Genomic DNA, 25,282 nt, shown 5'->3' with positions numbered 1-25,282 from the left:
ACATAGTATAAAACAAAGTTGCTTTCTCTGTCCCTATGTCGCTTCGTATGCTTAAATCTTTAAAACTACACAACAGATTTTGATGCGGTTTTTTTTAATAGATAGAGTGATTCAAAACGAAGGTTTTAGAATATAATTTATTAGGTTTTAGACAATGCGGGCGAAGCCGCGGGCGGTAAGCTAGCATTATTTATTTTTACATATTACAGTTAAGAAATTAGAAAGCATAAATTATAAAATTATCAATTTCCACTAAATCAATTAAAATAGGTAATTCCGACTTAATTGAATGCAATCAGCGTGACAATCCAATTGATTGAAGTTAATAATTAGTTGTATTAATTATGTTTGGGTATTAGTGTCAAGGACAGTAATCCCTTAAGCTTGGGACACCTCATTATAATGCGTTTAGGCTTGAACAACTCTATGGAAAATCCATACTTATATTATAAATGCGAAAGTAACTCTGTCTGTCTGTCTGTTACTCAATCACGCCTTAACTACTGAACCAATTTGCATGAAATTTGGTATAGAGATATTTTGATACCCGAGAAAGGACATAGGCTACTTTTTATCCCGGGACATAGGATAGGTTTTATTCCGGAAATCCCACGGGAACGGGAACTATGCGGGTTTTTCTTTGATGCGCGAGCGAAGCTGCGGGTGGAAGGCTAGTGAATAATATAAATGAGATTTCCTTATCTAATTTAGTAGCTATCAAAATAGTTTTCATATGCGACTGGCTATATTCAGAAGAAGAAAAAAATCAGTAATGTCAATCATTGGATATTTTTGTAAACAATAAAATTTATAAAAGTGCGGGCAAGTGTAATGTAAGATCAGGGATGCCAAAACCGGATAAAAGGGACTTCGAAGAGAGATACTCCGCCTGTTTCCTTGATTTTGGCGTAAAAACTGGTAAATATTATATTGTATTTAATTTGTATTGATAATAGTTTCTGGCTGACAGGTCAGGATATCCCTTGAATAAAGATAGCACCAACTAATCAATTAGATATTAGATGAACAGTATACTAGTCATGATATTATGCTTAAACGCTCAGTTTAATCAAGACGTACTTTTCCACCGTTGATATGTAACAAGAAAAATTAAATACTGAATGAAGATATCAATTATCTTTTTCTTGAAAAAAAAAACATTTTTAACTGTATATTTACGTAATGTGAATTTACTGAATATAATATAAACTATCAAAAATACAATATCCGAGTTGTAAGAAATACTTACAATTTAAAAACAAAACGAATAACGAATTCACAAATACGATATTTATAATATTTAGTGTGCCACTTAAAATAAAATCAAACTTTTTATCGAATATTATTTTATCTCTTAAAAACTATATTCAATCGAAACAAATTATTATAAAACTTATTTTCTTCTTTCCAGTAACAGGTCTTCTAATAGGCAGTCTGATGGGCAGTTTCTTCCTACACAGCTTCAAGAAGTGGCCCATGTATATTGGAGGTGGTCTCGGCGCTGGCATGGCGTACATGAACTGTGAGAACAGTCTTAACAGCTTCCTACTGTCGATGGACCCGAAAGCCTGTGTGATAAAGTTAGTACTAGTATCTGTAGTTTAGAGATCAATTCTTGGCTGACTTGGTTCAAGATATTGTTCGAAAAATAACTATTTAAAAAATCAAATTCTATACTTTAGTCACACCCCGGACACTCCATACAAAATTATAGTTTTGACAGTCACACTGTAGAGACTGCAAATGTGTGTGTAAACTCTTTATGGTTGGCACATTTGTGACTAGCGTAAAAAAAAATTCGCGTTTTTCTGATGAAATACATCCGTAAACAGCACAATATCTAACCATTTTCTACGAAAAACGATAATCACAAATCCAAAATAATAAAATTGCTTTAAGTCAATTTGATTAATGTTGTCAATCTTCGTTGCGTTTCGTCTAAAGACGTCGTTGGTATCGTCCTTGCGGGGAAATGGGTACCATAACATGTCTGATCGTGCGGGGTGAGGTAAGTGTTTAATTTTGGCGGGAGGCGGAGAGTGTCCGTTCTGTAGCGTTTAGCTACTATTATGTATTCTGTGCTTTAGTATAGAAGGTTTTAACCTTCCTGAAGAACCACTCTATCTATTTAAAAACAACCATCAAAATTTAATGCGTTGCATTGTATGCCGGAATTGGAAGAATATTGTCTTGAACCAAGCGAATTGTTTCGTTATTAACCGACTTCAAAAAAAAGGAGGAGGTTATCAATTCGGCCGGTATATTTTTTTTTTTTTTTTTTTTTTATGTATGTACACCGATTACTCCGTGGTTTCTGAACCGATTTACGTGATTCTTTTTTTGTTCGATGCGGGATGGTGTCGAATTGGTCCCATAAAAATTTTATTCGGATAGGCCCAGTAGTTTTTATTTTATGAGCATTTTTGTCTGTAGGTATTTGTAAATTTTGCAAGTGCAAGTTTGAAGTCGGTTGTTTTTAACGCAGTTATCACTTGTTATGTTAGTTAGAACTTTACATAATGTGAGTTCGTTTAATTATACAATTGTAACATAGAGTTTAAAAACCGGAAAAAAACTAGGTGTGTCCACAAATTCTTCACCTAAAATTGAATATAACCGATATGGTATTGTTAATTGCTACCGAAACGCCGATAGCTTCTATTTTGTTTCTCAAATACTTATGTATAAATAATCGAATAAGAATAATATATTCCTTTGTCTGATTATTATCATTGTTTTTTTTTTCTGGTTTATGCAAAAGCTTCAACAATATACAATTGGTACTACGTTAAATTGCTTTTGTACATTTGGCCATTCATTTCGCCTCTTTGCTTTAATGTTTTGTACAAAGCTTTTTTTACATACCTACATAAAGAAATAACAAATGCTTGTATTTAGTAAACTTTTACTATTGCGATAGTACAGATAATGAAATGAATAGATTTTTACGGACATTACTAACTGTCGCCACTTATTTCGGTAAAAATTAGCAATGCCCAACAAAAGATGCCTTTATTCAAAACAATATGGAAGGAAATAATTATACCAGTAAAATAATAAAGGGCCTACTAAAAGGGATGTTTGGTAATTGGAATGGTAGCCCACATTGTAAACGGTTGTAAATAATGATAATACGACATCATGCCGATCTATTGGACTACAGTTTTGGTGGTAGGGTTGCCTCGTAGTTTATTCTTTATTATTAATGGAAAAAATATTGACCAATTCTAAATCATATTAATGTGTGGTAGTCATTTTATAAAAAATATTCTTGAACCAACTAGATCGTTGCATTGTTTTGCTATTGCATGTGACAATAGCAAAACTATAAAAATCATCATTTTATAACAATACTTATTTTCCATAGCATCTCAGATAATAATGATTGTATCTTAGATGATAACGTTGATAATAAATGATCTACACATTTATTTGGCAAAGTGAATGACATCCCTGCATCAAACTTACTGTCTGGTCAACGGTGAAGACGTTAAAGCCCTTTCATTCACTCAGCGGGACATTTTCCTACGTCTTTGTCCATAACATAAAGGTCACTTACATCCTTGTCCTCGCCTATTCAAACTTTAACAGTTTTAACTTCTTTGTTTACGACGCCTTCTCCTCTATTATACAAAATCACTTTGCTGTTTGCAAACCTACCGCCTGCTTTGCCACCCACAGCGCTATTGTTTCCTACAATCGCGATTATACCATTTGTTACTTTACCTTTCGGTTCAAAGTTGTCTGCAACAATTGTAGACTTAGTTAGGTCAGTTTATCGGTCACTTGTTTCAATTCCAACGTTTTCATTCGTTTCGTCATTTCGGCCGTTTGTGAGTCATAAACGGTGTATTGCTTTGAACTTTTAGTTTTTCAACGTCGGTTATGTTTTTACGGATTGCCTTTATATGGAGTTTGTTTAGATTTTGTGATTTTGTGATACGCCTACGGCTTTTGCTTGTTACCGATACTTTGTGTTTTCGAAGCTTGCAGATTGGTTCCATTCAGAGATATTGAACAGTGCTGTAGATGGCCTGTATTCAAAAATAAAAGTTCGATGAAATGGACTTGTTTCGAAAATATTATTTTTATGGTTGAATGCGTTTTTATTAAAACATTTCCTGTTAGAGTTATTCACAAAAAATTCACAAATTATTTAGTCATGAAAAGCTTTTTCGTCCATCTTTTTATCTTTGTAGATAAAGTATTTCGTTAGGAGCACTTTTTGCATAATTAACCTCTCCTATAAAAATAACATTCGTACAAAAGAAAATAATAATAAACTTTTTTTGTTGCAGAAGACAACCTTGATCTGCAATGTTCAAAATGCATAAAAATTATATAATAATCGATATAGCTTAATTAAATTTGTCGTTACGTGAGTATTTTTAAATCTTGTTTATGTGAGTTATTTATAATTAAATATTGTTTTTGGAAGACTATTTTTCATTACATCTTATATGTATATAAAATTCCCCTGTCACAATGTTAGTTACTCCTTCAAAACGGCTGGACCGATTCTCATGAAATTTTCTGTGCATATCTGGTACCTATGTCTGAGAATCGGCCAACGTCAATTTTTCATATGTACCACGGAAGAAACCGGGGCGGACCAACAAGCAACCCACCCAACTTTGCCACTAGAACGTGAGCGATCGTTTAAGATTGTTTTCATAGACAAAATGCTCATATTAGAGAAGCGGTATAATATGCCGGTTGCGCGAAGCTAGAGAAGAAAACATGGATTTCAGGAAAAATTTAGCAAAAAAATTTTGACGTAATTTTGTTGTTAAAGTATTTTTTACGTGATCAGTGTATGCAAACTACAAGTCCCTTCGCGCTTAGTATACCAATAGTAGGACACTGTTTATTATTACAATTTAAGATTTCAATCCTGAAAAATGAAAACATTAATTACTCGAACTATTGAAAGCCCGCGAAAGCAAAGGCTCTAGTTTATGTAAAGGCTTGATTCGTTATGAGTCAGCGGTTGAGTCATGCTCGTAGTAGGTGAAATCATTGGCTGATGCAAGTTCACCGTACGGTTGGTATAGTGTTGGAATTTTAACAGTTACTATGTTGAGACTATAAATACCTATGTACTATACGGAACCTACTACGATACTGTACAAGAGAAGACATCGTTCATTAATTATTTATCTTCTATAATATAAAAATGAATCCCAAAATGTGTTGGTAAGCGCATAACTTTAGAACAGCTGAACCGATTTCTTTAATTCTTTTTTTATTATATTCCTTGAAGTACGAGGATGGTTCTTATGTAAAGAAAACGTGAATATGTACCACGGGCGAAGCCGGGGCGGACCGCTAGTTATAAATAAAATTATTTTCGAAAAAATAATACATCATAATATGCATCAAAATTATAATCAAATTTGAATGTGATATTTATACCACTTCAAATACTGTTTAATAAAACAAAGTAAAGCTGCACAAGAAAATAATGATTATTATTTTCATAATTTTTCCTACACACAATAAATACATAATAATAGACTAAGACAGACAATAAATAAAGCCTGCAAATCGGATGCTTTTTAGGAATACAAAAATAATCACAACCGAGTCTATCTTACTGTAAAAGCATAAGCATCAAGCAAAACTAAATATCAACATTAAAACTTTTACCAAACATGCAGATGAACTATGCAGAATGAAATGACAAATACTGCACATTACTTTAGAAGCTTGGTACTGTCAGTACCGCAGTAATATTTCTACAAGAAATTATAGTTGGAGTTTTTAAAGTGATTTTTTGGTTAGACTGAAAGACATTATCATAACTTCCGCTTCTTTAGAATTAAAAATTGGAATTGTCTAGATAAATTAATATCTTAATGTTTTATATTATCTGTGATGTTACTTTTAGGTTCCAATTAAAAAACGTGAATTTCCCCTTCCCATTTTTGTAATGATCGTAATTTAATTTTTGAAGTAAAACTTCTTTAGGCGCGTTTAGAATAAAATTTCAAGGTCGTCATGGCAATACCGTCACGTTATGGAGTAGAGCGAAGACTTTGGTATCTTTGAATCTTGCCAAAGAAGTTTCACTTCTGACACGTGTGCTGAGTAAACACGTTCTTTTTGTTTATGAAATGTTTAAAAATAACCCTTAAGTAGCTTTAAACCGTACCTTTATCTATTTTGTGTTAAAATACAGCTTATCTGTATCTTTATGATAATGCTTTTATGTTTCCGCAAAAACAATAAAAGTTCATCGAAGTCAATTTATCTAATAGCAGTCAATCAAAACGTGATAGAATGCATTATACACGCATTTCCCTTACTTAGCCTAATGATGCGCCAATGTATGGTTACTGATTGCCATACTTCCACGAATGTTCGCCAACGCGTATTCAAAGTTTTCATAATTTTTGTTATTCAAGTTACATAGTACAAAGAAAGGATAATAGATGGATAGACATGTAGACACTTTTTTATTGCACAAAAATAAAATTATCAAAAAACAGATAGAATACAAACAGAGACAGGTAACTAAGCAAGTAACTATGTGCATATAATATTTCAAAGCTAAAATGGCAACTGAAATATATTTCTAAATTTATTTGCATATAATATGTACTTACTTCAATTAAACCATAATTCATCTATATCGAATTCCATTAAAACAAACCCAGGTTTTCTATATTATTTTCATCGAACAATTTTCAAGGCGCAAAAACGTTACTAAAGACAAAAAATAATTTTATCAATGCACTAAAATACACTAAAGATTTTTGGTCCGCATTGGCACATGTTGGGCCAACATCCACAAATGATTAGGTCTTTCCGCTATAATGTATGGGCGTTTCCAACGTTAACAACTACCAATAAAACCTACCACGCCATTCTGATATTAGTGATGGAAATCTGGTCTATTATCATAGTATTATCGGGTTGTAAAAATGCAATAAAAATTGTAATGTACCTACTGAATTGTGCTTTTTGCATGATGACAAATTATGTTTCAAAGCTCTAAGTTATCTGAATAATATTATTGTTCATACATACATCATATTACAATTAAGGTATAGGTACGTAAGATAGTCTAATGAATCTGGAATAGTTCAGGATACATCGCCCATTTTTGCAAGTGACTACTATCAAGCTAATTTTATGTTTGTAGCTTTATTTTGATGAGACGCCCAATAATTTCGTGTACGAAAGTCTCGATTGTGGTAGCTAACAGAGATAACAAGGATAAAAATTTTTGATTTGATGGTTCTCAAATATTTATTACTAGCTGAATTTTTTTTTGTTCAATCTCAAGATAATTACCTAAATTATTCGAAAAAATATTTGTCCTACAAAATCGATGGTTTGTTCAAAGTGTTTCCCTTTGTCCCTTTCCAAAGTGTATCGATAACGAGGTCATCATAAATGATTACTAACAAGCAGATTTTTTTGTTTTCACTTAGTTAATGTTTATATAATTCAACAGACATATTGTCCTACAAATTGCGTAATAAATATTTGAGAACCATCAAATCAAAAAATTTTATCCTTGTTATCTCTGTTAGCTACCACAATCGAGAGTTTCGTACACGAAATTATTCGGTGTCTCATCAAAATAAAGCTACAAACGGAAAATCAGCTTGATAGTAGTCACTTGCAAAAATGTGCGATGTATCCTGAACTAGAAATCAAAAGAAAAAAAATTTATCAACTTGCCGCTTGTTCCGACTTCGCTCTGTAAAAATTTGGTCTAAATGCCATTGCTCCATAAAATTACGGCTATGGAATTGTAAAATATTTTTTACTAGATTTCCGCCCGCGGCTTCGCCCGCGTTTGCAAAGGAAAACCCGCATAGTTCCCGTTCCCGTGGGATTTATAAATACTATCCTATGTGTTAATCCAAGTTACCCTCTATATGTATGCTAAATTTCATTGTAATCGGTTCAGTAGTTTTTACGTGAAAGAGTAACAAACATCCATACATCCATACTTACAAACTTTCGCCTTTATAATATATATTTCATATTTGATATTAGATATCAGATAGCATTTTATTAATTTTTAAGCAAATTTGCATCGAACCAACGAGAAAAAAAATAATATAATCTTGTCTCTTTAATTTTATCAGTACACTTACTAATAATAAGTTTTGAGCTGCATATGGAATATTTTTTGGAATTAAAAAAATACGTCACAGTCCTGAATGTATGCAATCTGGCAACACGACTAACAATTTCCTATCTAAAGCATAACTGTCATGTCCCCGGATGAAAATGAAAATATTTCCAGCTCTCCTTTATTACCTAGGATATTAAATCTAGGCAAATATAAGCGCTTACTATGTTAGCTCCATTGCAAAATGCAGATACTGTAACATATTTTTTGCGGATTATTATTAAATGTTTGGTCTCTGTTGATACATAGTACTTGTTTATAGTTTAAAAAAGACAAGACGCCAAGTTAAAGTGTAAATATTATCTCTAAACAAATAATATTATGATGGAATTTTTTAAATGGAAACTGTAAATAATTATTGTTATGTTATCTTTCTTATATTCTATGTCGTCATATTTGGTACAATCGTGTACTTGATAATAATATTGTTAATATGGGCGTAGGGATGTGACGACCCCATCGCCCACGGTTGGAATATCTGTTGTCTACGTGACAACAGATATTCCACCCGTGCAATCAGTCAACCCGCAGGACACCTTGTGGCGGGGTGTCGGGGAGTAGCGACCCCGCGGGAACCGAGTGCTCCCGGGGGAGGCCCCTGTCTTCATCTCCGGCTTGCCTTCACCGGCCGGTCGGAGTGAAGCCTGACGAGGACAGGACCCCCACCTCTGGCTTGCCTTAACCGGCCGGCCAGAGTGGAGTCGCGAGAGCTTTTAGCTCGAAGGGTGGATTCGAAGCGTAAGTGGCGAGTGGGCACGTGATGCTGGACCCTCAGGGAGCGCGTGATCGTAGTTTAAAGTCCAGGGACGCCTCTCCACCCTTAGCTGCTCGCAATATGTTGCCCCCTTGTCGCACTATTGCAGCGACTTATTTCGGGGGCCCATACAGCGAGAGGGCGAGTCACCACCTGCCAACATATTTTTACTTTCTTTGAGTAGAAAGGCAGGTGCCATAGTTTCCAATAGTCCCCAAATACCGGCCCATTTAACATCCCACTCCATAGCCCAGTTTATTTTGCTTTCCATATCTCGAAATAGTCCTACATCGGCCGCGGACTGCCTAGGACTGTATCTCTATAGTGCAGTCATGGGCAGGCTGCGGCTGGTGTCCCACAACACAGTAAAGTTCTCTAAAGGGCCTCTGCGTGTTGGATACGTGTCCCCACGTAAGCCTTCCAAAGGACCGGGTACCTTCCTTATGATGGTACCCGAGTATTATGGATTGTTAATATTTTAGAAAAAGGTTATTATACTTAGGTAGGTACAGTGTTTACTATACTAACTGTGCGGTGTTTTTAGCTACCACATCGCCAACGTCCATACCACGTTGAATACACCGGTTCTCGTCCGATCACCGAAGTTAAGCAACGTCGGGCGCGGTCAGTACTTGGATGGGTGACCGCCTGGGAACACCGCGTGATGTTGGCTTTTTTGCACTAATTCATATACCTACTTCGATATTTTTTTTTACTTTATTAATTTTATTGCATTTAAAGAAATGGTGCCTTCTTTATCTTTGGGTCTGTCGTTTTTTGCCAACTAATTTAATACTATTGTTATTCACATTTCTTAGCGAAATTAAGAAGTCGAAGCCGGGTCGTCAACAAAAGTAGTTGCAAGTTAATAAATAAATAACGATATTTTGTATCCACAATGTTCCCGCTTTTTAGCAACTATAAACTGTCACAATGGATTAACGACTGGCTAGTTATAGTTTATTACTACAATAAAGCCTGGAAGCAACTCATCGTAGGTCAGTACACCATAATAATTTACTTAGTGGTATGTTGAGATTATTGTAAAGTAGCTTGCTACGAAAGAAAAACACAATATGGCAATTGCTTTACAATTTTATAATATGCATTTGTTTTACATTTATTTTGTTACAGATAAGTGCTGATTTACACAGGGTCAGTAACTGACTACAAATTCGAGGCAAATCAGTGCTGACCCGAAAAAAAACCCTGTGTAAACAGATTTGAAGTCAGTACAGAGGCTTGAAGTCTATGTAAACAGTTAAAGTCAGTCGCGGCGCCGAATTTCGGCGCCGCGACTGACTTGTCTACTGACCCTGTGTAAATCAGCATTAATAGTGCAATACTGACTAGTATGATTTTATCACGAACGAGTTGTCCACCACAGCTTCGCTCTTGGTACAAAATCTAGGTATTCAGGGATCAGGTATTTACCTGTTTTACGGGTTATTACCAATAATAATTATAATAAGTCGCAATAATAATTATAATAAGTCCCTGTTTGCATAAATAAAATATATCCAACAGTGAAAAATTGTTTGAAATCGGTCCAAGACTTCCGGAGATTAGCGCAAAAAAAGCTCTTCAGCCTTTTGGTATAGAAAAGCACCCTAATTAAAATTCCTCATACCACCTATTAATTGAGAGAGACAGAGAGATTAATTTTCAGAAACACGCATGTCACCCACATGTCACCAATATTTTTACATTTTACGCAAAACATTACTAAAATGGACCGTTAATTCAATTTTTCAATCACTACACTGTTGCGTACAGAATGTGCGGTTTTGCGTATTAACTCTGACTGCGACAGATTTTATTGGCAGCGTGCGATTTTAATTAAAGCCTTTATGTACACTGTTTATTTCACTCAGGCTGGTTTAACAAAGGTAATGAAATGGTCTGAAATCATTATTGATTTCGATTTACTGGCCCATCGCCGAATTATGAAACTTTATGGAAATATGCTGTCGGTAATGTGAATATGGTAAATGTAATAAAGGTTTATTTTCTCGAAAATACATACATTTAAAAAAGAAATAAGCTGAAATAAGTAGAATATTATGGAAGTTATTAACCAATTTTCAGGTGTGTTTGTTTGTAACAATTAGGTATATCAGCTTTTTATTGTTCAGGACTCACGAGTCTATATTGGCAATACGAATCTCAAATGTTCATCTTCTAACCAAACTGCGGTTTCTACAAATATTTATATTATTTATCTAATATCGTATTTTGCGGTAACGTAATAGAATTTATCGTTCCAAATAAAACGCTGTAAATCTTGGCTTTTAACCAAACGTACATCTGTAAAACCTTGACAAACGAAATAGCAACCATTAGCTGCTATTCGAAAAAGGAAATTTATGGCGACATCACAGCGCACGTAGGAAATTTTTACTCTGCTAAATATTACCTTCATTCTTGTCTCGCTCGTAAATAATATTCTTTTCAGGAGCTTATTGCTATCCTCGTATGGGGAAGAAACAAATAGTAAGGAAAATCCGAAACACCCTGCAACGAAGAAAGCAGACTAAAATACCAACACACAACTTTAGGTTATATTAGAAACAGTCAGTGTCTATTTTTCTGTAAACGTTTTTCAGGTTTCAAGTAGTGGGTATAATGTACAGCATTGTCGCTACAAGGTATCATTGTCCAGCATGGGTTGTTGGTTTCAAAAATTAAAGTTGGTTGTGCTTCGGTGGACATACAAAAATATGCAGGTTTTAAAATACTGTATTTAAATTTAAATATTAAAAAGATGCAAAAGTTTTGAAAATATTTTCTAAAAGTTTAAAGGTATTTAAAACTGCTTCATATTTGTAACTGTATGTTATTTGAATTTAACCTTTACATGTATGTTAAATTGTCGCTCCTCAATAAAGGTATGTTTTAAATCTGAACAATTAATGATGCATTCATAATTGCAACCGACATCCAACAATAAGATGCTCTTCAAACTATTAAAAGTCCTCATGTAATCTACTTCAGTTTTTACAGCAATAAAAAACGAAACCGAATCAAACGCTTTGTCTAATACACCCTCTAAAAAGACGCCACACACAATGCATATTTTGAATTCATTATAGCATGTGAACTATTGGAATGGTATCCCTTTGTCCCTTAAAAAATGCCCTTTCGTAAGTTCATGAACCTCAGGGATTAAGATTGTGTTCATATCGATGTTGCCTGACTCATCCTGATTGTGGTGTGTCAAATATTTGTACGTCAATGCGTGAGAACTACAAAGGACTCAATGTTCTTCTAAGCTGACGTTTACATAAATAGAAGCGGCACCTGACAAATTACCAACAGATAAAGAATAAATGCGACTATTTTTTATGCGTTTGGTTATTATATGACTGTGTGATGACACCATACCACGGATTTTTAATCTAATTAATATTATATTGGACAAATTAGAAAGAAATTTTGTTGTCAACTCTAAACAACAAAATATGATTATATTTTCCCAACATTACATATTATATTATAAAATTTTAGATCATACTACAATCCAGAATACAGAGGAACTCCTCAACTTCTGAATATTTTTACAATAGTACACATAAGAGAATTTTATACAAAAAATCCCAGCACAATCACATACAAAAAATACGCTATGGGAATTATCATCCTGGATTATGAAATGCAATCATTAAGCATTACATTTCTAAGCATAGACACATCAATTTAGTGACATATTGTGATACAATTCCGTCACGCATAATTGATATAAAAGTGGTCCAAAAGGATCTCCTTGCGACACACCTTTGGGGTGCCATTGTTATGATTTAGATTCGACCCTTGTGTTACTTTTATCTCATTATATTATTTATTCATGGTCATTATTTGACCATTTTCGGTTTAATGATCTGTTATCTTTGTTCTTCTGTGTTAAAAATCGTTAAGTGTTTAGAGAGGTGTGAAATAAGATACTTAATGTTCGTAACGGATGCCCTTTTGTTGTTCTTTGTACTCGTGACATTTTGATATTGTGAATCTGGGTCGAGTTATGTCCATTACGAATTATTACTTGTGTCATACTTTAAAATGTATCATTAATAACTAACGGAAGTAAGTATCTACAGTTAATGGTTCGTCCAAATGCATTATATACTATCTTATATTACTTCTAGCTAAATATTCAAATGTAAAAGCTGTAGAATTTAGATTGGCTATTACTCAATTACTCATTCATTTGAATTCCTATAGATTAGAATTTTTTTTAATTCAGATATAAAATCAAGCTAAATGTTACTAAGTTAAGGAACTAAAGCAATTAGATTTTTGTGCCCGGTCTTCAAAATTTTCTCACAGTCATAAAGCAAAATTTATATGATGTAACTTGTGCACTTATCGAAATAACGTCCAAATTAACAACAACCATTTCTCATCGAAACTTTCAACTCTTTATTTATAACAGATATTAAAATTATAACTACTTTAATAACTGTTATTGAAAACAAGATTATTAAAATGCACTTCAGGTTATGCTTTGTCGGTTTTGATTTTTTGCGCATTTGTCACTTTGTTTCGTACAAAGGGCTCAAGTGATATTTTAATGACACCAAATCCGGTTTTTACTATTAACAATGTTGCTATGTTTATTAAACAAGGTAATTCACCTTTTAATGGCGAAACTTCTATTCGTTCTAACCAGTTGCTTTTATTTAGATCTTTGATTTTTATCTTTCTTGTTTCTTTGGTAGTACACATTGTAGTTTCTTTTTATGTTATTTTTACAATGCACTGCAGAAAAGCAAATTAAATTTTCTTCCCTTTATGATCGTAGCGTTGAAGTTATTTCATTCGATGTCCACTTTCAAGTATTATAGCGTATACGATATGCATTGACAATTGCTTTTTCGCTTCATTTTATGTTACTTTCATTATCAATGTTTTGAATAATATGAATTTCAATAATTGAAAAAAAATTCCTACTTACTTATTTTGCTATATTTTCTATCGTTTTCCATATTTTAGAATTACACTATTTGTTAAAAATTAATTATTGTAATACTTATTAAATTGTCACCGGGTTATTAAAAATAACAACTTAATAGGCGTTGGAACAAATTGTCCCGAATTAATCTCATTCAGTCATAGCATTATTTGATAAATTAAGAAGACACTTCGACAATGGCCAACAATCCCAAAACAGCATGAAAGGGGTTTAACCCTTCTCTGCGTTCACACAATAATTTTTTCTTGACCCATAAACAAATACCCCTGCGAATCCAAGAATAGCCAGTAATGAGCGTCCCATTAATTCTAGGTCATAAAGTGAACAATTTATGGGGCTAGTCCTATAAAATAAGTCACGGTTTCTTTCAGACATGCGTGTCATCTTTTCAGACAATGTTGCTGAGTTATATGTACAAATTTTGTTGTTACTCTGCTTTTGAAGGGTATGGAGTAGACATTTTGCTATATATTTTATAAACTATTATTATTTTAAAAATTCATATTATGCTGTTGTAAAGAAACAGGCGGATTGCGTATATTTCTTATTTGATTTTTCCACGTAATTATCTTGTCTTGATCAATGTTTTTAGGTAAGTATCGTTCTGTTTCAGTTTAAGTTTTGAAAAAAGAATTAACTTAACATTTCTTTAGAATTGATGATATAACAATGGCATGATTTTGCTTAATTTATTTTTAATGTATTATTTAAGCAAACGAACTACTCCATAGCATTTCCCTGTTATTTATAGACCAGGACAAGACAACTAAATTTAAAATGCTCCCAAATAAAGAGTACCATTGCTCATAGCCCATATATTCCTAAACGTCCATTTGTAGGACATAATTGACCATAAATAATAAACGTAACACATGTTAATTTTAACCCTTTTGTAGATTCGGGTCAGTTTGTACCCTTACCTTTGTCGTGATTGTTCTTAACGATTTGCAAAACTATTGTTTGATTTTGAAATACGTATGAATGATCATTGTCCAGTGACGTTAGATAGAAAATAAATAATGTTTAATATGTGTAGAATGTGCGAAGTTATTTAGTAAGGTATCTATTGTTTGTCCGAACATACAATTTTATTGTAAAGAGTGAAGGTTATTAAAAATAAGTTATATAAAGCTTCTGTTAATTTATTTGCAATAAGCAGCAGTTCTGCATGGTTAAATTAGTCGTCGGAAATTTTAATTCAAATTTCTGTTTAACAAATTTTTTTCTTTATGAATGTATATCAGTCAGTTAAAAGATAATTGCAAATAAATATAAATAAAGTAAAATCCTACAGAAGTTGTATCGTTAATTGTGCAGTTGATTTAAGATTGTTCATTTATGTCTAATCATTATTGGATCATTATTAAAAATAACTCAATTTTTGAATGTCTTAACTGGAAATCCGCCAACGTATATTGAAATGTTTTTGCAGAAACTCAAAAATTAAAGCTGATATCAACGCTTTGTCATAATCAATTTAGAGAAGCAAATATAAAATATACATAATATTCAATATATAAATTCAAATGCTTCTAATTTATAATTATGAGCATACATGTAAAACAAAAATTACTTAAACTGGAAATAATAGAACGGAAAATAATGAAATAAATCGTTATCTCATAGGCAACCCTAATTTGATCTTTGACTCCGTAATATTTATCAGATCACCCTTAGCCTGTAATTTCTGGCGTCAAATTAACTTTATTTATGTGTGAAGATAAAACACAGGTGCAGTTTGATAAAAATTCAATGAGATATTGTAATATTGTTTATATTGTAACGGAAATATTGTGCGTTGTAATATTTTGTGTGTGCTCTCGACTTCGCTTGAAAAATTAATAGATTTTATCTTCGTCGGTTTGCTTTGTTATTTTTTTTACTTGTTTTAAAACGAGCAACAACAAACATTGAACGAATTATTCAATTGTTTTTTTATATATATTTTATTTTATATGTATTTATAAATCTTAACTTGTAATATTACAATTGCTTTATTTCCATAAAATAATGTATTGTCTTTTTATTTATTCATTGTCCTTAATATATATTATGAGTTATCAGCACACTTATTCAGAAGTAGATACAAAGACGGCTAAATAAATCTCCATAATCACCTCATCAGAGCTTGTCTCGTACAAACAATTTCTAAATTATGCCCAATAAGTCCACAACGATTGATGTTCATACATTGATATTCAACATTGATATATCTGAGCCAAATTCATGATTACCTGTCCATCTCCAAGGAACTTCCATCCTTAACCCAAAGCAACAACGTGCAAAATAGAATGCAATAATTGAGACCATATAAGTCGTTATGAACTCAAGTCGGTGATAGCGGACAATACTTCCCTTCTCCCGTAAATACGGTCAAGCCAAGTTTAATATTGTGTCATCTGTCAGGACAACTTACAGGAGTTTGCACTTTGTGGTAAGGGGAGGGAAGGCGAAAATAGCATGCAGGAATCATGTAAGAAGGTGTAAGTGGAAGTGCTCTATTGTAGGCGAATATTTTCCCCCTGCTCGTTCCTTTGAATGTTCAGGGTTGGCACAAACATAATTTTCAATGTATGGAATTAAGTTTTTTTCAAAGTAAATGGGCTTTGTGGCATAAGTATACCAATTTTCAAACAAACGTTATTAATTTGTCGGTGATCAAAAAGATATTATAACACCTTAATTCGAAATTAAAATTCAGTGACAAGTTATACACTTTTTAAGGGGTAGTGACTAGTGAAACAGACAGTACGCTCTTGGCTTTTTCCGTCAATATTTTTATGTTTGGGATATTTAATACTTCAATACGTAATCGAACAATAAATCAATACTATTATTAATATCGTTTCACATTCAAATGTTGCATGCATTTAATATATTTTTTAATTATTTCAGAAAGTGACAGCCCTACCACAGCGCCGCCCCGTTACCGCGGCGACACGGCGTCGGTCACCCTTTACCAACTAGTCGCGTACATCGATATCGATAATATGAATTATTTATTACATCCATCACTATTCGCTTCGCTCGACAGCTTATTCGGTAATGAGAAATTTGTAGATTTGCTTCAAATCCAATTACATCTACTCAGTAGTCAGTGGATTTAAAATTTGTTTGTGTTTTACTATCATTGGCTTAGGTTCATATTCATTCTCATGAATAAGAACTAGTAAAACTAAAAAACTAGTAATAAGATAATATTTATGAATAAAAAGACTTCTACGCTGGTAAAATAAAATACAATCTGAAAGGTTCTTAACAACATTTTCTTTGCCATTTAATAGTGAATAACAAAGCGTACGTTATATTCTTTTGTGTTTTCAAATTGCTTTCTTACACTGTAAAATGTCACCTCACGTTATTAAAGAAGGAAACCCTATTAACATTTCATATCATTTGAGTATTAGCGATTTCCTATTATTGAAAAAAGGCGTCGTTAAAAACTTCATAACACTGTAATTTGTCGGTAATAATGGGCCTGTTATATCAATAATGACGCCATGATTGTTGAAAAATTGCGACTCCTGCCGCACTCGCTGTCTTATGTCAACATTCCTGAAAACCCTTCATTTTATGATTATGTGGGTGTCAAGGCAGTTATCAAATATATAAATGATTTATGAAGTGTAATTCTGTGTCTTGGTTTATATTTGAAATACAAAAACGTAAAGCAAATAAGGGAAAGTTTAGTACGAAATTCATTTAATTTAAATAGTATTAATACTCTTTTCAACTTCCAATAACTTGCTTAAATAAAACGGAATTCTAAATATTGTACTACACAATATGATACACTTCGAAAAAAAAAATATTATGGAAGGTTTAATATCCCTTCTTTTGGGGTTTGGCGGCGTCACTCGCGTCCGTAGGTTTTAACCACCTAATTATAATAGGCCTGCCCTACACGTGCCCCCCGGGTGGTGCTAACCGAGTGACAACTGGCCGGAGGGCTGCTAAATAATACTCCTAGGTGATGGTATGTGCGCAGCATCACCTAGTACTGGGGTTGGGGCCGATGAGGCCGCTGTGGAGCCGAAAGGGCCCAGCCCTAGATAGCGGCTGGCGGGTTTTAACCCGGCAGGCGTACTGCAAACTGGAGGGGAGAGGAGGAGAAGAATGGAAGCAGGTTTTAAAAAGGAACTACCCCAGGAGGGTACCACCAAGGGTGGAGAATCCCTCCCTGAGTCTAACTCAGGCAGCCCCACGTATTCTGGGGGGGGCAAAAACTTGCTTAAAGAAACCGTCACTGAGGGGGTGGGATCCCAGGCCTCCTCGGTGCCAAATACTACTGGACCGATAAACGTTATTAATGTTATAGGCGCTGGGCCCCCGGGGAAACCCAAGGGACCAAAGCCTGCAAATTTGGGGCGGGGCTCTGCTTCGGCCAAAGTGACGCGACCACCCTCGGGCTTGTGTTGCCGACCTGCGGCTGAGGCGGGGCCTCGTTCAAAACACGGCCATCCTATGGGAAAACCCAAAAAGTTGGCCAGCTCGGCGTGCGCTTCTCCGCCGAGCTACACTGAAGCCTCGGCTGATGTGGTGAACGAGATGAGTAGCGCAGAAAACCAAAAAACACAAAAACCGACAGCGGAACGAGTTGATGCGTCAAAGTCGCGACCAGCCGGTGCACCGACGACCATGAACAGAGGGACCTCAGAATACCTGACGGGACCGATGGAATTGGTTGAAGGAAATCCGGCTTTGGGTGTGACTGAGATGCAATCATGCTCCCGCCCCCCTACAAATTTGGTTGTCTCCAATGCGCCGAAGGTTAGGCTGCGGGGGACCCTCGACCCTGCAGGGGAGAAATCTCCTGCGGGGCCTGAGTCGTGTCGCCCACAGTCATCGGTCGGCGGCGATCTGTCCTCGGACTGGACCGTTGTTCCCCAACAGAGTCGCAAAGTAAAGAATGCACCAGTTGGGAAACACCAGGAAAGCGACCCATCAGGGAAGCGGACCTCCAACTCGAGCGACAGTACGACAAAAAACCGATTGAGTAGAAAACGACGACGGAAATTAATGGCTCGTGATAAACTACAATCCGAATTGGATAAAAATACTGGCCCAAATCCGCATGTGCCCGCGGCTATGAGCGGTTCAGCTGCCGCTGCTGCGGGTTCCGGACCAGGGCCAAATCGGCATTCAAAACCCGTTCAGACAAGCTCGAGAGACCCTGCTGGCTCCAAACGATCGCGTCTCGATGACACTATATCACCGAGAGGGGCGAAAAAGAAGCCTTGCCTTAATGAGTCCCGGGCTGTCCATTCCGCGAGTTATGCGGATGCAGTTAAAGGTGATCTAATTGTGGCGATAACGTCTGACACACCAACTGGTCACCTTAACCAAGAACAAGCCGACCACATCCTGGCATCACTCCAACCCTTGCTTCATCAGGAAGCATTGAACTATAGGGAAGGAGACGCTCGCATCCTATTTAAGGGCAAACCCATGTTTAAGGGTCCTTAAGCTATGGTGCGACGATGCGAGGACGGTGGATTGGCTCAAAGCAGCCACCAAGAAGGTTACATTGCCTTCTGGTGACAAAATCTGCGTCAGAAGACTTGCGGACGTGCCGCGTAGAGTGCGCTGTGGCATCCTGCTCCCAGGTGTGTGGAAGGATATGAAGTATGTCGGCCTTCAACTCCAGTACCACAATGACTGGGCGCAGGTACACCGCTGGTTGCTCCTTCGGGCTGAGGTACAGGAGGCGGAAACGTTTCTTGTCATCAGCATACCGGAGGATTTGGTCTCTACGGTCATGGAGCATAACCGTTGCCTAGGATTCTTCTTTGGCTCGGTCTATATTAAGTTCCAGGGGCCAAAGGGTAAATATACCGAACGGCCCCCCGAATGGGACAAACCAACGGTGGAAAACGTGACCACGTCTGCAAAGTCGGATTCTGACTTAAACAAGGCTGCAACACTGCCTAGTTTAACGACAGAAAGTGAGGAGCAAGCCACAGCTCCCTCCACATCGCGCGACACAACTGATGCGCCTATGGAGGTGACGCCTGACGATGAACTCATCCTGCTCTCAGTAGATTCGGACGACCCTGAGTCGGCTGTTTCGGAGAGTGGTGATGAGTACACCAGAAGGTTCGGTGGTTTGGCCCTTGGTCAGGAAGAAGGGGGGATGCTATCTGATGATGGCGAACCCCTCATCTGAATGCCACTTTCTTCAAGCAAACCTCCAGCACAGTCAGAGCGCTACGGCTCAGCTCAGGAAATGGCTGGAGGTAACCACTACGGCCATTGTGCTTATCCAAGAGCCGTGGGTAAGCAACTCTGGCAAAATCAACGGCCTCACTAACATCGGAGGTAAGATTATTTCCATAACAGGTTCTAATAAACCCAGATCCTGTATTTATGTCTCTAATAATCTACAAGTGCATGCACTAACAGAATTCTGTTCTAGGGATGTATGCGCCATCCTACTACTAGGCGACAACAACCACAGGCCCAACATTGTGATCGCCTCGACGTACATGCCGGCAGACGAAGACCCACCACCACGAGAGTTTGCCAGGCTGGTGGAGTACTGCGCGGGAGAGGGTCTGGAGCTTATCGCTGGCACAGACTGCAATGCACACCACCCCCTATGGGGGATGCCTACAGGTAACAACAGAGGCAGAGACCTTGTTGAATACTTATTTACAACTAGTCTTAATTTAGTCAATACAGGTGCCGAACCAACCTTCGTTACTCGCCGATGTAGAACTATCATTGATCTCACACTGGCGACCCCTGGCATCATAGGTAGCATTAACAACTGGCACGTGTCAAAGGAGGCTTCTTGCTCCGATCACAGGTGGCTACGTTTTAGCCTACAGGTAAACACTATTACACCCATTCCTACAAGGAATCCCAGGAAAACTGATAGGACACTCTACCGGGCCCATCTTGAAAACCTCCTCACGGATTCATGCTTTCCAGATAGAATAATGCATATACCGGATTTAGAACGTCTGGCAGAGCAACTAACTACAAATATTATTTCCAGCTATAACACTGCCTGCCCACTGCGGGTAACGAAAGCAACAGGTGCCAAACAGCAATCCTGGTGGGGACCGGAACTTGCCAAACAAAGACAATTGGTCAGAAGATCACTAAACCGTGCAATGAACACTAACTGCGACCATGATTGGAACACTTACAAAGAAAACAAAGCTGAATACAAAAGACAAATAAGATTCAGAAGCAGTGCAGGATGGAAGAAATTCTGTGATGGCATTGAATCCTGTAATCAAGCAAACAGAGTGCGCAAAGTCATCTCCTGCTGCAATACGTCCAAGCTGGGATCGATTAAAAAAGGTGACAACACTCTTACAAAAACACCAGCTGAGACGGAAGCTGTTCTGATGCAGACACACTTCCCCGGCTGCAAATTCATACAACGACACGAAAGGAAAGACACAGCAACCCACACACCATGTGAGGAAAACTGGAGTACTGCTGAGCTCATAGTCAGTAAGGAAAAAGTACAATGGGCAATCGACAGCTTTCAAGCGTACAAGGCACCTGGTCCAGATGGTATATACCCGGCTTTACTACAATGGGGGGGACCGATACTCACGTCTCATCTATCTGCCATTCTGACATCCAGTCTTGCTCACGGCTATATACCGACCAGCTGGAGGACTGTTGACGTTATTTTCATTCCTAAACCAGGGAAAACAGACTACACGGATGCGAAAGCCCACAGACCTATCAGCCTCACATCCTTTTTACTCAAAACACTAGAACGGCTCTGTGATAGACACATTAGGGATACTGCCCTCGTGCGTATTCCACTACATCGGAACCAACATGCTTACAGCCATGGTAAATCTACCGATTCAGCCTTACACTGTGTGGTGTCCAAAATAGAAGAAGCCCTACAAGAAAAATCAATGTGCCTGGGCACTTTCATAGACATTGAGGGAGCTTTCGATAAGACACACTACTCAAGTATACAAAACGCCCTATCACAGCATGAGGTTAACCCCACAGTAGCCTCATGGATTATAAACATGCTAGGCAGTAGAGAGATACAACTTAGCAAGGATAAAACAAAGAAAGTGCTGGTCACCAGAGGCTGCCCACAAGGGGGAGTACTTTCACCGCTCCTGTGGAACCTAGTTGTGAACGACTTGATCAGCACACTAAACAAAAACAAATTCCATACCATTGGATATGCAGATGACCTAGTAATACTTATCTCCGGTAAGTTCACGAGTGTTGTCTGTGAAATTACACAGAGAGCTCTATTAATAGTTGAGCGCTGGTGCAACAAATATGACCTTTCAGTGAACCCGCGCAAGACGGAACTTGTTCTATTCACTAACCGACGCCTTCTAGGAAGCTACCAGCTACCAAAGCTATTTGGCTCCGTACTTCAGTTATCGAAAGAGGTTAAGTACCTCGGGATTACCTTAGACGATAAACTCAACTGGAACAAACACCTTGAGAATAAGATCGAAAAAACAAGCATCTCTTTCTGGCAGTGCCACAAAATGATTGGTAACAGATGGGGGCTCTCCCCGAAAGTCACAATATGGCTCTACAAAACTGTCATAAGACCAATGCTAACTTACGGCTCTGTGGTTTGGTGGCCAAAGACACAACAATCGGCGGCTATAAGCAAACTGCAGAGATTTCAAAGACTCGCCTGTCTGGCAATCACTGGCAGCATGAGCACAACACCGACTGCTGCGATTGAGGCAATGCTCGACCTGCCACCACTACATCTTTTTGTAAGACAAGAAGCTCTAGCGACAGCTGTAAGGTTAAAGACACAAAACCTCTGGAGAATGTTGCCTACAGCACACAGTAAGATCTTAACTATGGCAGCCGAGAAGGAGTCCTCACTCCTTGCCATAAGTGATAAGATCCCAAAACAATTCATCTTTGACAAGAAATATAAGATACAGCTGCGTGAATACACGTCAGAACACAACGGCGTTGAAGACCTACTAATCTTCACGGACGGGTCCAAGACTGGAAATGGGACGGGTGCTGGGGTCTTCTCTGAGGACCTAAACATTAACATCTCGCACCCCTTGGGACCCCATAATACAGTCTTTCAGGCTGAATGCCTAGGACTTCTACTTGCAGCTTCGGCCATAATTAAAAGAAATGTAACAAACTATTCGATTCGGATCTTATCGGATAGCAAAGCAGCACTCATGGCAATCAAAAGCCATGAAATCACTTCAGGGTTGACCCTTGAGTGTCACTTAGCCCTAACTAAGGTATGTGACCTGGGAAATTCCCTAGTACTACAATGGATAAAAGGACACAGTAACTCACGTGGAAACGATGCTGCTGATATACTAGCCAGAAGGGCATCTGAAACACCGGTCATGGGACCTTTTCCCATTATACCGATACCTGCTAGCTGGACTCGGATGATGATTACCCAGCTCACTAGCACTGCTCAGAGAGCAGAATGGTCAAGCAGATCTGACTGCAAGCAAGCCAGAGAAGCCCTACCGGACATTGACTCGAGACTTGCACGTCGGCTTCTCAACCTACGTAGAGTGCAACTACGCGTAATAACAGGGACCCTCACAGGGCACGGCCCCTTTAACAAACATCTCTTCAATCTAGGGATCACAGACAGTCCGCTATGCAGAGCTTGCATGGCGACCGAGGAAACGGCAGCCCACGTCATCATGGAATGTAAGGGGGTTGCGGAGTACAGGGCAAGACACCTGGGGTCTCCTGGGTCCCTCCCCGAAGCCTTTGGCAGCCCTCACAAGCTGCTTGGCTTCATGGAGGAGCTCGGGTGGTTTCAGTTTTAGCTGGTTTCCCCCACCTCCCTCTCTCACGCAAAATAGGCGCTTGACGTCGAGTTGCGGAGAAATGCCCGTCTATTATTATATCCCTTCTTAAAGTTTAGTTTTAAATCTACTCCTACCGATACCGATTAAATTGCATATTTCTTATAAGAATTCTTACAAAAAAACACCCATACTTATTCACTCAGTAAATAAGAAGATTAACTTTTAATAAAATAAAAATTATCGTAACTTCATTTAAAAAATATTGACAATTTATAATCGACACGCGAGCACATCTCTAGCGATGAGTCACTCTCAAGTGCGGGTTGCCTCCATGTAGTTATAGCTAACTATATGTTAGTTCGCAGCTTAATAAGGTTGAATTTTTATTTTCTATTGTGTAACATTAGTCATAGTTGAGGTTTAGAACCTTGATTGTATGGAGTGAAATTACATAGCGCAGTTTTCTTGGTAAGGTTTACTGTTGTTACTGTCATTATCTTTGAAATAGATTAGTTGTGAATGTAAAAGGTAAATACTTTGTGGTACATGTTAATGTGCATAATTCGAATTTAATATATTAAATCACATAGGGTTATGACTGTGTGTAAAATATTAAACATCCTAGCAGAAAAAGAATTGAGGAGAAATCGAATCGGGTTTGAAGAATAATAATTATTATCATCGATATCATTATTATTCGTGAATTCGTTAATACAATTCGAATTAAATGTAAATTTTTATTTTGTCTGAGATAACATTTTCACACAAACAGATCACGCCACTTAAGACAAAATACATTTCAGTTACAAAATTAATTGAATGTATGTATGTTTGTACCTACGTCCATATAGAAGCATTCTACGACAGGTTTAATTAAAGTTGTACATCGACGTGCTGACAGTGGACAAGACAAATGCCCTAATTGAAATAGCAGTGCAATACCAAGCTGACAGGTTGCATTCTTATGTTTGCGTTAGATAGGACCACTATACGTTTTCGGAACTACGCTGAAGAAAAAATATACTATGCTATTCAAGTAACAATAGGATCGATTCAGCGCTCTATTGTGATTAATTATCTTAAATAATGAATAATGAATTGATTAACTATAGGTAACGTGCGTATTTACCTTTTTATGTGGCTCTCTTAACACAAGCTATGTCTAGCAAGAGAGCCTGCAGAGCCTCATAGGTATCTAAAATTGTACAACAAATGGTCAAATAAAGATTAATTTTATTTTTTATTTTTTAATGAAAAGCTCAGGCAAAATAAAATAAACTGTTACTGAAATGCAATACGAATTTCTAAGTAAATTGTATTTTTCGTATGAAATTTTGCACGTTATTGACACGTCATAATGGTTATTGAAGTTCCTATTCTTTGTTAGATCGCATTATAGCAATACAAAATCACTTGAATTCCACTTTTAAAGTGTTTTCTCATTTAGTAGATTTACAACTTGCCAAAGCTTCTTTTAGGGCCTAGCAGCCATCAATTAGTGGATTCTTAGAGGAATAATAATAATACCCTTCTTGTAACATAATAATATTCTATATTATTATTGGAAGTCGATACCAGTTACCAGGATCACTATTCACTCTAAAGCTCATACTCATTCACGAAGTGGTCTCCAATTCTCATAC

At 36.9% G+C, this 25,282-nt stretch overlaps 2 protein-coding genes and 1 non-coding gene across 3 annotated transcripts; all 3 read left to right on the top strand.

Annotated features, from left to right (window-relative positions):
- Positions 1-800: 800 nt before the first annotated feature.
- LOC123700921 (MICOS complex subunit Mic10-like) lies at positions 801-4,353 on the top strand. The gene is made up of 3 exons (XM_045648294.1): positions 801-918; positions 1,412-1,580; positions 4,299-4,353. Exons 1-3 carry the CDS (start codon positions 846-848, stop codon positions 4,309-4,311), a joined length of 255 nt encoding a protein of 84 aa, XP_045504250.1. The 5' UTR covers positions 801-845; the 3' UTR covers positions 4,312-4,353.
- Positions 4,354-9,460: 5,107 nt separating this feature from the next.
- On the top strand, positions 9,461-9,579 carry LOC123701105. Its single transcript, XR_006752679.1, has one exon. It is a non-coding gene; the product is annotated as a 5S ribosomal RNA (ribosomal RNA).
- Positions 9,580-19,621: 10,042 nt separating this feature from the next.
- Positions 19,622-20,374, top strand: LOC123700908. Its single transcript, XM_045648281.1, has 2 exons — positions 19,622-20,193; positions 20,291-20,374. The coding sequence occupies exon 1, from the start codon at positions 19,634-19,636 to the stop codon at positions 20,039-20,041; it is 408 nt and encodes a 135-aa protein (XP_045504237.1). The 5' UTR covers positions 19,622-19,633; the 3' UTR covers positions 20,042-20,193; positions 20,291-20,374.
- The last annotated feature ends 4,908 nt before the right edge of the window (positions 20,375-25,282 follow it).

This window comes from Colias croceus, chromosome 20 (genome assembly GCF_905220415.1).
Source record: "Colias croceus chromosome 20, ilColCroc2.1".
NCBI classification, from domain to species: domain Eukaryota; kingdom Metazoa; phylum Arthropoda; class Insecta; order Lepidoptera; family Pieridae; genus Colias; species Colias croceus.
This window is presented reverse-complemented; position numbering and strand designations above follow the sequence as displayed.

Bases quoted from the DNA above. Each gene is read 5' to 3' on its own strand.
- LOC123700921 (XM_045648294.1), top strand. From the start codon at position 846: ATGCCAAAACCGGATAAAAGGGACTTCGAAGAGAGATACTCCGCCTGT. The intron at 919-1,411 runs GTAAATATTATA...TCTTCTTTCCAG, and splicing joins TGATTTTGGCGTAAAAACTG to TAACAGGTCTTCTAATAGGC.
- LOC123700908 (XM_045648281.1), top strand. From the start codon at position 19,634: ATGGAGCATAACCGTTGCCTAGGATTCTTCTTTGGCTCGGTCTATATT.